This window comes from Harpia harpyja, chromosome Z (assembly GCF_026419915.1).
Source record: "Harpia harpyja isolate bHarHar1 chromosome Z, bHarHar1 primary haplotype, whole genome shotgun sequence".
Taxonomy (NCBI): domain Eukaryota; kingdom Metazoa; phylum Chordata; class Aves; order Accipitriformes; family Accipitridae; genus Harpia; species Harpia harpyja.
The window spans coordinates 85,487,622-85,503,582 of NC_068969.1; the positions used below are offsets into that span (position 1 = coordinate 85,487,622).

General features: G+C 39.2%; 1 protein-coding gene across 2 annotated transcripts in view; it reads right to left on the bottom strand.

Annotated features, from left to right (window-relative positions):
* The window catches only part of LOC128137138 (uncharacterized), a 30,238-nt gene that overhangs the window by 9,131 nt on the left and 5,146 nt on the right, over nucleotides 1-15,961 (bottom strand). For both annotated transcript variants that reach the window (XR_008233567.1, XM_052777826.1), the window contains exons 3-6: nucleotides 13,525-13,647; nucleotides 11,507-11,554; nucleotides 9,032-9,120; nucleotides 6,781-6,873 (exon numbers count right to left, since the gene is read on the bottom strand). Coding sequence is in view for 1 of the 2 variants with exons in the window: in XM_052777826.1 (XP_052633786.1) it covers nucleotides 6,781-6,873; nucleotides 9,032-9,120; nucleotides 11,507-11,554; nucleotides 13,525-13,647 (353 nt within the window). In the remaining variant the exon portion in view is untranslated. The remainder of the gene's footprint in view (nucleotides 1-6,780; nucleotides 6,874-9,031; nucleotides 9,121-11,506; nucleotides 11,555-13,524; nucleotides 13,648-15,961) is intronic.

A 15,961-nucleotide genomic window follows, 5' to 3' on the forward strand; every position in this document is an offset into this window, starting at 1 on the left:
GTCAGGGTACCGAGGAGCTGCTGAACATGCCCAAGGCCTCCACCACACACTGGCACCCACGACGGGTCGCATAACCCACACTGCATCCAAGAAAGCAGGGGCTGCTATAGGTGGACAAAGACTACAGGGCAGTATGTATAAGCACACCTGCTGAAATGAGGGAGCCCGTCTGTGACTTTGTGCCTGGAAACCCCTGGAGTGTGGGTACGAGCCCCGGCTCCTGAGTGTGTGCACCAAGGGAGGGAGTAACTGAGAAGACTGTGTGAATAGTTATCTGATGCTAATAGTAGGAGCTTAATTAATAAAAGGTTGAGATTTGTGTTTCCCCCAACTCAGCCTCTTGTCAGGAAGCAGGGAATTTATAATATCTTTTGGGGAAGACTGAGATGGTAAATGAATACATCATAATCAAATTATTTCATCTTGCCTTTTCAGTGATCTGTTTGAACACTCTAGTCCTACTCACAAGACAGTTCTATAAATGTGACCAGTCTGGTGCATTATCATTGTGCACAATGCTTAAGGGGACCTCTAAAATGAAACTGAATGCTTGGGGAAAAGCTGGAGGATATTAAAGGGTCCCAGCTACACTGGAGATTACAGCATTGGCAATAACCACCTTTTCATGGAAGGGGGAATGTGTTCTTTCAGTCCACATGACAACAGGGGATGGAAAGAAAATGTCCTGCAGTTATTGCAGAGTGCACGAAAGAAACTTGAGGATACACCTCCCGTATTAGCAAAGCTATAATGGGAAGCAGCTAAAATATTCTGTCCTGATCAAGACAGTGTAACAGCAGAGTAACTGCAGCTTCAATCAAAAACTTCTGTTGTAAAAAATACTATTAGGAAAGTTGAAGGTAATTTGCTTTTAGGAAAGAAATACCTTCTAGGGACTCAAGAAGGTAATAAGGAAATACAGATGGAATAAGAGAATCTGGTGACTTCACCAAAAAAAAAAAAAAAGAAGAAGAAGAAGAAGGAAAACCTGCAGAAGCAAAGAAAGGGATTAATGTGTACAATGCAGAAATTCACCCTAGAGCAAGGGAGACTCCAATGGCATCTGGTAAATGTGAAGCCAAAATTAGGTGCTTGGAGAAGCAGATCAAGACGTAAAAACTAAAAATACCTGCTGTATCTGCATGAAATGATGGAAAATTAGATGGCAGAGCCATCACAGGAAGATGATTTGGGGAATGATATCGTGTGACTGGGAGAAGAAAGAGGAGCTCGGAATAGAAGCATATCCAAACACTGCTAGGGCTGGGACTTGCAGCAGGTTATTGAAGAACAAGGTGTTTTGCAAGAAATCAGACAGTTTCTATTATGGCCTGTTAAAATGGCTGATGAGAAAACCTGGAGAATATGGTGGACTACTGCCAGATAAGGTTCATCCCGAGGACAGCTCCTACGACAGCAAGCATGCCTGAGAGATCATTTGCAAGTTCCAGGAAAAAAAAAAAGTGGTTTTCAGTTACAGATCTGACTGTTTCTTTGCCATTGCATTAAATGAAGAACCAATTTGCAGGTTAGGTTTCACTTTTAGTGACAAAATAATAAACCTTTACTCATGTCCCACAGGTGATTCATAATGCACTTGCAATAGCATATGTATGCTCATGTTAGAAAAATGCTACAAATGTTGTCTCCACAGGTTAAAGAAAAAAACATTGTCCTGTGGAATAATATGTCAGTGATGGGAGCTACAGAGGAAGATGCCAGAGAGTAGTATCCAAGTTTTAAAATAAATAGACTCAAAATGATTTAGTCAGTTTGAACAAGGCACAATGAGCATAACCCCAGGCTAAGTTCTGCTGCTGCGTTCTACACCAGGAAGCAGCAAAAAGATAAAAAGGAATGGATATGAAGGCCAGCTGAAACAGAACAAATCATCTTACATTGTCATGACATGTTACACAAAGGAGTATAGGGCACACTACAATCTACACCTTGCCTCAGATGAAACAAGGAAATGAGCCCATGATCAAAAAATGCATAAGTTGTACAATGATGGTAGGCAAACTAGTAAAACTGAGCTGCCACCTCAGTTGCATCCAAGAAACTATGGTGCTTGGAAAGTATTACAAATGAATTATACAGCGCTCTGGATTTGTGACTAAAACAGGGTTGGTGACACACCAGTGTTTTGGCCATTGCTGAGCCATGCGTGCACAGCATCAAGACCTTCTCTTTTCCCCACTCTGCCCCAGTAAGTAGGCTGGGGGTCGGCAAGAGACTGGGACACGACACAGCTGGGACAGCTGTCCCGGACTGGCCAAAGGGATACTCCATGCCATATAATGTCATGGTCAGCCATAAAGACTGGTGTAGAGGAAGAAGATGGTGGGGTTTTTTTGCTTCCAAGGTGGTTGTTGCTCAGAGACTGGCTGGGCATTGATTTGCTTATGGGAGGAGTTGAGTAAGTACTTTTGCATCACTTGGGTTTTTTTCTGAACTTCATGTATTATACTGTCTTCATCTCGACTCACAAGTTTTCTCACTTTTGCTCTTGCTAGTCCCTCCCCTGTCCCACTGGTGGGGAGTGGGATTAAGTGAGTGGCTGGGGGGGGCGGTTAGCTGCTGGCAGGGGCCAACACCCCTCAGTGCTTTCTTTCTCACAGCTGGTCCTGTCCCGACAAATGGTAGGGCTGTGCTTCCACCCCTGGGGCAGTCGGTACCAGATGTATTGAACACCCCTCCACATGAAAGCAAACTGTGGCTGGCGCTTTGCTACCGGAGGGATCAAGAAAAATGCTTCAGCCATATCAGTTGTAGCATACACTCTGCCACGTTTGACTCCCATTCATATTGAAGCTCTAGGACACCTGATACAGCAGCACTCAGTGGTGGCATGACTTTGTCCAGGCCAGAATAGTCCACTGTTAACTTCCACCCTCCATCAGACTTTCACACCAGCCATATGGGACTACTGAAGGGTGAGTGAACCTTGCTGATCACTCCTTGGGTCTTCAACAGATGAATCAACTCACGGAGCCAAAGAAACCCCTGAAGCTGCATGCTGGTTGCCAAAAAGGACTGTGGTGGGTTGACCCTGGCCAGCAGCCAAGCACAGTAAACATGGCATTGTCATTACTGACTCAAAAGTCCTGAACCAACATAATTCTGTGGACCTCACTTGCCAGATTTTGCCTATTTGGAGCTTCATTTTCTTTATTTTAGCCTGTTTGACTGGAGTAAAGAGTAAGTCCCACATTAAGATCTTTTATGACTGCATAGCTAACCTCTGACTTAATCTGTCTCTGTCTTGTTTAGATTCATCTCACCACCCAGTGAAGTAGAGAGGGCCCTAGAATAAAAACTGTCACAGCTCTTAATGGAGCTTTGAGAATTGCAGCCCTTCAGATCTCAGTCCACCCAGGGTGGGGAATTCCATCCAGTCAAAGTTTTGGGAAAGCGCTAATCACCCTGCATTATCCACTAAGGGACAACAACTTGAAGAAGAGCAGCCAGATCTAGTGATAAAATTGCTGACTTCACTAACCTTTTAAGCAAATGTGTTAAGTCAAGAAGAAATTGAGAAGGGGTATCAACTGAGAAAGGAAAGATAAAGGAAGGTTTGAAACTGAGGGAAAACTAAGTGTAAGAGCTGAGAGGGTTAAGTATACATATGCAAAGATCCGAGGGTGTTAATGTATCATGAATACTAAAATATTATTGTTGAATCAGAACAGAAATAACACTGAAGGGAGATACTACAGATATGTACTGAAGGAGATGTGTACTTCTCTGATAACCAATATATAATCACTAAACCCTGCACTTCTGGAAGAGTAAAAAAGAAACAGTAAAAATCTATACATAATTAATGAAAATGGTAAAATGAGAACATTAAAACCTATACCTACATGTAACAACACATAATGTGAATAACTCTCCTTGCTAATTCCGCCCTCTATTACTTGTTCCCCCCGTACTCCCTTCTCCTATGATCTGTTTAGCTGCCTATATCACAAGGATACAGGCCCAGGTCTGATACTACATGGCTGCATAATTTTGGTCCAGACTTCTAAGGAAACTGCTAGAAGATAAGAGCATGAAATAGTAGCAGTCTAGTTGAGAACTCCGGGTCAAATCAAGCCATTAATGTCAACAGTGAGTGCTAAATAAAACTCATTTCAACATCATAACCATATGCTGGGTTTTTTTCAGAAATGACTGGGATTAACACTTTCCTCTGTGTGGGCTACATCAAGTGACAAAGTTTGTAAATGTAATCGTATTTGTGGTAAGAGGACTGTATTGGCTAGTGGGAGAATTATCTATAAGGGGTGGGAAACATCCCATCATTGTCAACATGTTGTGGGGAGATAGCTGGGAAAACCTTTTCTGTGGTGGACCTGAAGGGAAATACTGTTCTGTATCTCTTAATTCATCCTGTTGTGTGGTTAACTGCATTTGCTTGTATGATATTATTAATTATGATAAGCATGCTCTATTATAGGGTTAAAATAATTACAGTTATAAGTAAATGTAAGCCAGCTCCTGAGTGAATCACTGGGGTTGGCCTCTCCACTGCTGCTCCAGCTGGGCGACTGCGAGCGTGTACAATGCGTGAGGCAGTGACTGCATGTACGATGCAAACAGTTTTCCACTCTTACCAGCATCATGTTGCAATAAATATTGGTTGTGATCTGTGTTACCTTCCTGACTTAATCCCCTATCAGAATAAGATGTTATTATAAATTATTATTTGCTGTTGGAAGCTGTTATTATTTTATTGTGATAATAACAGCCTAATTAATAAAATGTAATAAATATTGCTTGTGAACTGTGTCTCCATAAGCCTTGGTTACAGAAATGGAAATTTACAACACTATATTCAACTCTTCCTGCTGGTATAACAGCAGGATCCACAGATTCTCATGTTTCTGTAATTCTACTGGTAGTCTTCCAATAAAAAAAGGAAAATGCCTGTCTTTAAGACACCACATAGCTTTGTCATTGACTATGAGAAATATTCCTCCATCTCAGTCAACTACTCCCACACTTTTTCATCCTAAGGACAGTTGAGGCTTATTTCATCACACCAGAAATTACTTCCTCATCAATGCACTCATTCTAGAAGGTTTATTAAGAATCTCATGATTCAGACCTGACTATGATTTTGCATCTTAGCCTAACTGCCTGTGGTTCAAGTGGAGGCTGCTGATTTCTCCTCACACAAATGAGTAACATTTTTTTTCTTCTACTTGAAGGAATCAGCAAGAAACCATGATGAGCAGAACACTGTCTGTCTTGTTAGGTAATGCATGGGTTCTCAGAATGAATTTTTCATTTTAATTATCTGTTTAGAAACATGGAGTGATGAATAGGTCTCCACAGGCAACAGTTACAGCTCTTCTTTCCAGCCGTCCCCCAAGACTTGCAGCCATCAAGACACTAATACTTTCCCTATGAACAGCTCCACAGGAAAAGGCATATCTTTTTCTATAAAAAAGCGTATAAAATACATTTTAGAAAAATGCAATATGAGTGTGATGGTTTACATCATACAAGGAGGGGACTAGAAGTTGCCTTACAAGTTTCCTAAGCTTCGTTGCTTTCTCCTTCTATGTAGAGCCAAGGAATATTTGTGGCAAGTAAGTACCTCAGCAGGAGCTTAAACTGAAGGACCCACTTGGATTTTCCAGGCCCAGTATGCAGGAGATTTGTTCATTAATTATTAAAGAAAAATTATTAGTACTGTAGCTTATACCTTTGAAAGACCATTTCAGAATGACTTCAAACAAGAAACTTCTTATAATTTCAAATTACCAGAATTCCTTTCTGATTTAGGAGAAATGTTAGCAATGTTAGAAATATTAGGCTGGAAATTTTAGGTTTTCAGTGTTTCTTATTCGCTGTTATGAAGTTCTGAAAGCTATCTAATCTCAGATAGCTTTAAATTTGCTCACTGAAATTTGAAAGTTTGTCTTTCCAATCCCTCTGAACAGAAAATCCACTGGACTACAACCCTAACAAAAATTATTATTAGCTACAATTCCTTAGTTTTTCAATTCCTGTGGGTTAGAACTTCTGTGTAAGATACCTTATAGAACAACTAAAGTAGTTTCCTTCCTGTGTTCACAATGTTTTATCATTTCTATTTAGAGAAGAGCCAACAAAATCAAGCTTTGCTCTCAAAAATGTGTTAAGAAACCACCTGACTACCTGTATTTCTATACACAGTGCATTACTCCCAATCTATAATCATCTGCTGGTAAAGAATTCAGTCTGAAAGTACTTCAGAGACTGCTTACTTTTAATTTCTTATTTATATTAAATTGTATGTATATATATATATCTCTTTTATGGTTTTATTACTTCCCAGAAGTTTTTGGCTGATAGATTCACTATTTCTTAAACACCTCATTACTCTTATAATCTGACCCTTCTAGATCTGCTAATACACTCATCCAGATTTTCTAGATCTTGTCTAAGGATTTGCATTAGGTGAAAACTACTTTCTCTCTCCCTGCATTTTATATGAGCATAATAATACGGGAAACATCTCCATCTTTCATGTTTTAATTGAAAGTCAGATATTTTGCCTGTAGATTGAAGGATGTACTCATAAATACAAGTCAAGTCAAAAGTATGGAAAAGTTCTTATTTTCCTTTTTCTGAGGAAAATACTAAAAATCCACTGAAGTAGGAAAGTAAAGAATTAGTCAATGAGTAACAGCAGGATGCATTTAGCTGCACTTTTTTTACACCTATGTTTGCTTACACACTGTCTCACACAAACACATTTTTATTTGTTTGATAATGATTATATACCTGTTTGAAGTCAGGATCTTCATGGTTGCATGTTTTCATGTTGCATCTTTCCACTGAAGGATAATCTGGCCCCGAACAGGATGCTTTTAAGACCTGTGTTTACAACCGCACAGATTGGTAATTTTATCTTCATGTTTTGCTCTTGTAATACAGCAAATGTAGTATTAATTCTAAAGAAAACTCTCTTTTTTTATAAAGTTCATTAATAATTACATTCAAATTATCCAAGATGAATAAGCTGGTAAGTTTTTGAAACACTTCCATGAATATATTCCTCTTTTACCATTTGCAATGCAAAATCATAGAATCATAGAATCATTTCGGTTGGAAAAGACCTTCAAGATCATCGAGTCCAACCATTAACCATGCCCCCTAAACCATGCCCTGGAGTACCCTGTCTACTCGCTTTTTGAATATCTCCAGGGATGGTGACTCAACCACTTCCCTGGGCAGCCCATTCCAATGTTTGACAACACTCTCAGTAAAAAAATTTTTCCTAATATCTAACCTAAATCTCCCTTGCCTCAACTTGAGGCCATTTCCTCTTGCCCTATCTCCAGACACCTGACAGAAGAGACCAACACCCACCTCACTACAACCCCCTTTCAGGTAGTTGTAGAGAGCGATAAGGTCTCCCCTCAGCCTCCTCTTTTCTAGACTGAACAACCCCAGATCCCTCAGCCGCTCCTCGTAAGACTTGTGCTCAAGGCCCCTCACCAACTTGGTTGCCCTTCTCTGGACACGCTCCAGCACCTCAATGTCTTTCCTGTAGTGAGGGGCCCAAAACTGAACACAGTACTCGAGGTGCGGCCTCACCAGTGCCCAGTACAGGGGAACAACCACCTCCCTGCTCCTGCTGGCCACACTGTTCCTGATACAGGCCAGGATGCTGTTGGCCTTCTTGGCCACCTGGGCACACTGCTGGCTCCTATTCAGCCAGCTGTCAACCAGCACCCCCAGGTCTTTCTCTGCCAGGCAGCTTTCCAGCCACTCTTCCCCAAGCCTGTAGCGCTGCATGGGGTTGCCGTGACCGAAATGAATTTTGGTTGACCAAAGACAGTCCTTCAAAGTGTTTAATGCTCAGATTCTATTTTGCAATGCAGCCAAGACTGAACGACATTGTAACAGAATACCAAAACTTTATCATAGATAAGGAGCCTTGTCATCTTCCATACCAAAATTCCTGTTGAGATTAAGAAAATTATTTGTGTTCTGCTGGAAAAAGAAAGGTCCATGATCTTTCCAAGCATTTTACGTATTTGGGAGACACTAACTATGTCTTACCTCATTTTCAGATAATAAATTCTTTTAATCATGTTAAGAAACACAGTCTGATACAACCATGAAAAGGTAATCTCTGAACCAGAAAAATCCTTTTAAAATAGTTGCTCTTTCAAAGACAGAAAGGAAAATCCCAGTGGGATAACAGGCTATAAACATAATTAATGTCTCTTGCAAAATACATTTCCCCAGATAATTTCAGGAAATAGATTTTATGGAAAGTCATCTGTGAATTAAAAACAAATTAAAAACATCAAAGACTTAATCTGAGTAAGCATTTGGCAATTTACACCATCATGCATGGCCAGTGTTAGATGAAGGGTCATTCTTTATCTCAACATAACCTGTGTAAACAGAGCTTCTTAGACCTTTGCCTTGTTTTAGAGGGTAAATTCCAACATAACATTCTTCCTCAGACAGATTTTAGTAAATGTTATAAACCTCCAATAGGGAAAACTATCCTTGCCAGCTCTTCCTACCATAAACAAACTTTTACAAGACTGAAGAAAATGGGAATTCTCTGACAACCGATGGTAAACATTTAAAACAGGCTACGACATCCAGCTGTAGTATCTTTTCATCACATGCCTTATCCTGTAATTCAGGTTAATCAGGAGAAAATAATTCCGCTCTTAAACTCATCTCTTTCCAAGGCAGCATTCCTTCTTCTTCCTCCTCTATTATTTCCTGCATGTTTTCTGGTAAAGAAGCCCCCTCTCCCTCTACAGAGACTGGAACCCAACATCCCCAACTGTCTTCTAGTGACAGGAGTCAACTACCTAACCCAATGATTTTTGCAATAACCTACTTTAAATATTTCCCCAGACAGAATAGAGGGAGGTGGTCAGAAGTTGTGACATGTAGAAGGTGGTAAGTAAAGGAAAATGAATTTGAAAAGTTCTGTGGGGGAAATTGTCGTATAGTAAGAAAGAGCACCCACAAGTTACAAAGGAAATAAACAACTTCTTACCTTCAGAGAGAGCTGCTTCTTACCCTTGCACAATAGGACAAATTCATTAAACTTTGATCTCTGCGTGAGGATCACGAAATTTTTAGAATCTGTTTTACATAAAGAAGAATATTGTAATAAAATGTGTATCACTTCGTATAATGAAGCATAGCTGAAAATATTTTGTGAAGAGACAACTTTCAGGTTCACTTTACATCGATAGGCATAGGAATAGAAACAAATATAATCACTCTTGATACTGTTCTCTTCTGTAAAGTATTTAAAGTCTATGGCTTTATGATGCTTTAAATTTGCCGTATATATACTTTATTTCTCTGTATTTAAAGTTAATGTCTGGAATATCAGTTATACATTGATATATATAATATGAACTACAAAGGCATATATATTAGTACTTAAAGCATACATGTCATATATATGTTTATGTAATATACCTGACTATGTATACATCACTATGGAAAATGTAGGATTTTTTCCCTTTTATTTTCTGCATGCTTTCTAGGTCAAAATCTTTCAAATATAGTAATTGTGGGTGCATTGGATTTACTTCTTTTTGAGATGATACTGTTTTTTTCAGCTGCAGGAAATAACAGTATATCAATAATAAAGGATACTCCTCAGCCTGATAAATTGACAGTATTCATTACCTTTTAGTACTTCAAGGCCTCAGCAAAAAGTAAATAAATCAAGGTACCATTTGTCAACTGATATGGCATACAAGGCATTACCTAGCAAAGCCTGTGACATTAATAACTATCCAGTGATGCTATAACTATCTGACTGTCTTGCAGATTTACTTCAAATAATACCACTTGTGCTTTTAAAAGTATCTCAGGTGTGCTGTTTTAGAAAAAAAATATAACAAAGTGGCAGTTGATCTGTATGTCCATCACTGCAGGAACTGAATACAAATTTTCCAGAGGTTAAGTTATTATGCATTAACAGTTGCAGTTAAGGAGATTCTTTTTTTCATATTGCCAAAGGTATTTTTCAGACTTTGAAGGCAGAACATATTCATCCCACCTGACTGATTTTAGCTGCTCTAATCCTGGCCCTGATTTTAGTTGTCCTAACATACCCTAACTGTAATGATTTTGTGGAAGTCTGAAGGAATTTTGTCTGAGCCAGCTACAGCATGAAAATAGCATAGAAATCCTTGTTAAAAATTGAGACACACTCCAGGCTAGTGTATTTTACTCAGTTTACATGTGTATTCAGATACATGTGGTAGACTGTAGAAGGTCTAAAATTCTGCCATTTTTATTACTTTTTTTGGCATCGGTTTAAATTGCCTCAGTTGCAATTGTCCAACTTCAGCTGTAGCATGTAAGAGGCACTTCAGCAGGCAAGAGAGATTTCATATCCAAGCCAAGAATGTTCTGGCTTAGAAGTAAGAGTGGAAACAAAAGAGGGATGCAGGAGTGCAGCCAGTTGACCGGGGACATATGTCAATATGAGTTACATCCTAACTATCCTTGGCTTTCTCCGTCTATAGAGTTTATTGTGGCTTGCTTATACATTGTTTAGTCTGAATAAATCCAAAGCAGTCTACCTTTCTCCATCACCTCTGAAAAATGTGACAAGTGGTCTGTCAGGCAGACAGTGAACGGCAAGGAAAGTAAGGAACCTTTCCATGATTTCATATGTAATACTTCCACTCTCTGATGGCCTTTGGATGAATTACCTAGCTTTTCTCGTTACTAAAACTGTACCAGAGTCTAAGGGGCAATTTTACAAATTCATGCAAAGGAAATGCTTTGAAATTGTCTAAATACAAGAAACCATTTCTTGCTTGGGGTGTCCCTGAAATGCAAAGCATTGGGATTTGGGAGGGTATCAATATTTTATACTGTTACCTAGAAATCCTCATGTGGCCATTGTTCAAGGAGCAGTCCTGGACCAGATGGTATTTGCTCTCATCTATTACAGCAGCCCTTTATGGTTGAAATTAGAATACATTTCTCTTCTACTGGAATACCTGGAACTAATATATCTTTGATTTTCCCAATCATTTCTTATGCTTACAATATGAAAGTTCAAAAAATGTATCTCTTCTTTCTTAATATCCATTTCTTTTTTTTTTTCCTCTCCTGTTACAACAGGGCTTTGCTAGCTAAGACCCATAAGCCAGCAACAGAGCACACACACTTTTCATTAAAAAAATTTGGATTTTCAAGTGTGTGTACATTCTATTTCCTCATATACATTTGCCTTCAGTCCAAGCCATTACTCATAACTTGCTAAGGCAAATTTTGTGAATTCAAAGATTTCTTATGGAACACAGAAAGGCTCATTCATTTTTAGAATTGTCCAGCAACCTGACCTAAATGAAAATCTGGTAAAATATGTTACTTCTAATGTCAAGTCTATGTATAAAACATTACTAACTTCTTTTCCTACTCTCAAACATCTCTTCAAAATCTATTCAGACCCTGACAAAGGGAATGATACCTTTTATTCCCACAAGAATCTTACCAGTTACTGCTGGATCATTCCTTGTGAACACGCTTAACCATGCAATATCTAAAATAGAAGATATTTAACAAATATGTGGAATTAGATCGTTACATACTTCAAATTTAAAAACATCACAAACAATTTAAAGAATTGTTTTAAAACATAATCTGAGAAAGAGTGTGTAATAACAACAGGCATCAGACTTCATTTCCCGCATGTGTCTGAATTCATATAACCCTGGAAGACTGCACAGTTAGACTTGTGAACAGGTACCCTGATGACTGAAATCTAATAAATGTATTGATTGATTAATTATCTTTTGCAAAAGAGAATGCACCTGAGAAAACAGAGGTCACCAATGAGATGTAAGGCCTAAAATGCTCTCAAAGAGAAGCCTGAAAGTCTTTGGCAGCAGATGTGAGGACCCTAATACGAAATGTACAAGACTGGAAGGTAACAGGTAGTGACAGCAGGGGGGTTTGGCTTTTCTAACATTAGCCTGAATCACCTAGCCAGCTATCTGGGGAAGGCATCACCCAGTTCAGGTCAAAGTCACAAACATGCAGGTTACAGGTGGTTCCTAATATGATGTTGTCTTAACTGTACCGTCATGAATATACATTTGTGGTGCTTGCATTTACATATATAAGAATATCACATAGCATTTCCTTTTTTTTCTTTTTCTTCTAGGAACACCAGTATCTTCTACATCAGGATTGTCATACCACAAATCTATTCAGAAACTGCTTCTGTTGTATGCCAATACATTTTGGTTCTGTTCATAAATTAGCAATACTAATTGTATGAGTTACTTCAAATTTCGATGAAGTTATCAAGTAAAAGATACTTCAAAAGATATAAAGCACATTTAAATACCTTACCAGTGCAGCTGTCATTATTCACAATTTAATAGAATAAAAGTAACATTAATTTAGTTTATAAATATATCAAACAAACCTTTCTATGTCTTTATCTGAAGCATATATAATGGACTTCTTATTCCTGTAAAAGCTGGTTTTTTGTAAGAAATAAAGTTTCAGTAAGCTGATAGCTATCTTACAGATTTCAAGTGTTTCCTGTGTTTCAGTTAGAAATATGGTTTATTGTTTTTTCTCCCTTCTTTCACATCTCTGGAAAATGTACAATTCTAGAATAATTGCATTTGTTGTTATTTGCCTCTTCTCTACCAAAAGAATACCCTCTAACAACTACTTCTGTGATGTTAGTTGTGATACCATTTTTGGTGTCAATTAGAGAAGCCCCATTTGAGATAAAAGAATAGTTCCATGAAAAATGAAATAATCCCACAAATTCCAAAATCTTCTCTATTTTCCTCCATTTTGCCCTTGTCTCTGAGGATTATCTTTGCTTTCATTCTCTTGGAATGAAAGTTTTCTTACATCACTATCAATATTCATAAATATACAATATAATATTGTCTACAGAAAACATGGAATAATAGAATCATTTAGGTCGGAAAAGACCCTTAAGATCATCAGGTCCAACCATTAACCTAACACGGCCAAGTCCACCACTAAACCATGTCCCTAAGCATCACGTCTACACGTCTTTTAAGTACCTCCAGGGATGGTGATTCAACCACTTCCCTGGGCAGCCTGCTCCAATGGTTGATAACCCTTTTGGTGAAGAAATTTTTCCTAATATCCAATCTAAACCTCCCCTGCTGCAACTTGAGGCCATTTCCTCTTGTCCTATGGCTTGTTACTTGGGAGAAGAGCCCAACACCCACTTCACTACAACCTCCTTTCAGGTAGCTGTAGAGAGTGATAAGGTCTCCCCTGAGTCTCATTTTCTCCACGCTAAACAACCCCAGCTCCCTCAGCCGCTCCTCATAAGACTTGTGCTCTAGACCCTTCACCAGCTTCGTTGCCCTTCTCTGGACACGCTCCAGCACCTCAATGTCTTCTTGTAGTGAGGGGCCCAAAACTGAACACAGTACACATAATAGTAGATCGTAAAGTGTCCTGTAGTAGTACACATATGGTTGGTGAGTTTTGATATAAAAAGCACACTACCTTCATGGGACTGTGAATCCTTGGTTGAAATTTCATGATGACCATCTTCATCTATGTCAAAATGCACTGTTTTTGAATCTTCAGTCAGTATATAGCATTTCAGTGTTTCTCGCAGACTAAACACTAATAAAAAATGAGTTGTAATTAATTTTACTAGCAACAGAAAAATGGTAAAATTCTGTAATAAAAACATCGAGTGTATTTTTATAGCAAACTTTGATTAATAATCTATGTATATCTGAACTATGAACAGTATAGCCGACATATAATAGAAATTATACATTGGGCTTAAGCACCTGTTTTGGGGGCTTGATGGTAGTGTGAAGAAGGAAAGCAAAGATTTCTTTCCTTGGAAGCTTATCACAGTGAGAAGAAGAGATATATTGTCGTGGTTTAACCCCAGCCAGCAACTAAACACCACGCAGCCGCTCACTCACTCACCCCCACCCAGTGGGATGGGGGAGAAAATCGGGAAAAGAAGCAAAACCCGTGGGTTGAGATAAGAACGGTTTAATAGAACAGAAAAGAAGAAACTAATAATGATAATGATAACACTCATAAAATGACAACAGCAATAATGAAAGGATTGGAATGTACAAATGATGCGCAGTGCAATTGCTCACCACCTGCCGACCGACACCCAGCCAGTCCCCGAGCGGCGAATCCCTGCCCCCCACTTCCCCGTTCCTATACTGGATGGGACGTCACATGGTATGGAATACACCGTTGGCCAGTTTGGGTCAGCTGCCCTGGCTGTGTCCTGTGCCAACTTCTTGTGCCCCTCCAGCTTTCTCACTGGCTGGGCATGAGAAGCTGAAAAATCCTTGACATTAGTCTAAACACTACTGAGCAACAGCTGAAGACATCGGTGTTATCAACATTCTTTGCTCTGAACTCAAAACATAGCACTGTACCAGCTACTAGGAAGACAGTTAACTCTATCCCAACTGAAACCAGGACATATATGCTGGACCTTTTGGAGAGTTAACATATGCAAAAACTTGAGCTTGAAAAATTGGCTCTCAACCCAAGAGCCTGAGGGATAGTGTAAGAAGGGGGATTGTGGACAACCTGCAGATAGCTGTGTTGAAAGAGACTAATGGGGACAGGAGAAATTTGAACCCAAGAGAGGGGGCCTAAATTAGCAGTTGGTTGATGAAAGACTAGTCTTACAGTGGGGGAGAGCGCCCTGTGGAGAGCCAGAGCCAGAGCAAAGTTGTGCATGGGAGCCTGCACACAGAGACAGATGTGAAAAACACAGAGTTAAGTTATAAGTTTTCATTCTGAAGAAGAGAAGAGGTGAAGTAGGGAAGTATCTCTGCCACATACTGTTTCTAGACTAGTTTCCTTTATTTCATAGATAAGTACTTCCCTGGTTCCCAGTTTTGCACTTTGAAAATTGCATCTGCATACAGACAAGAGTTTTAGGTTAGAGTGCACATGGCTACCTAAAATAGGAGCATTTATTTTGGGCACCTGACATCTCTTACTGAAAAAAACCAGGTCTTCATAGCTAAAAGCTGTCAGGAGGGAAATTGTTCCCTATCACTACTGAACACAACTGTGCTGTTCTGGACATCAAAAGGATGTTGGTCCAGTCACTTGGGTGTCAGACACCTACAGAATAAGACTATAAGGCACAATTTTAATTATGTTAGGCTGAATATTGTTTTACTGAAATAGGTTTGCTACTTTCAAATTCAGTTAAGACATTTCTGAGACCACACAGACCTCCAGGGTATGCTGTAAGATAAACAGTCCTTTCTTCACCAGAACAAGTAGGCAAGTAAAACAACAGGATACTCAAAATGCACCAGCAGTGACATAATGTTCTGGGAATGCTTGACTTCGCCCAAAACTTTTCTACTCATTTTATATTGTTGTACCTCCTCTGAAACATCTGTATTTAAGCAGACATTTTGAAAAAAATAGAGTTGTTTCCGAGAAGCTTTCTTTCCACCGAGCAGAAACTCTGCGTGTACAGTCAACAAAAGAGATGGGCGATGCACACCCTGACAGACCGAGTCACACCCTCCAGAAGTGGCAGGTCTAACACATCCTGTGCCGGACCTTCGGCACGTGCATAGCTGATCTATGCGTGGACAAAGGCCTTCTCTTCAAAGGCCTGGCAACTAAGGCTATCAGGCTTCCAGAAAAAAGGGGTTGTTTTAAAAGCAACAGGACAACAGCTACAATAATTAATACAGCAAACCTTTTAAAAATTGTTATATTACAACAGTTATAGTGTAAGAATTCTACTTTTAACTAGAATTAGAAGAACTAGTACAGTGCCCAAAATAAAACAATTGGCAGGCCTGCTATGTCACTCATTATTTCCAGGGAGGTATAGAAGTACTTTAGGAGTTACTGGTCTGAATTTGGTGGTGTGAAAAATCTAATATCACTATTTTGAGGAGTATTTCTGTACTGGTTGTTT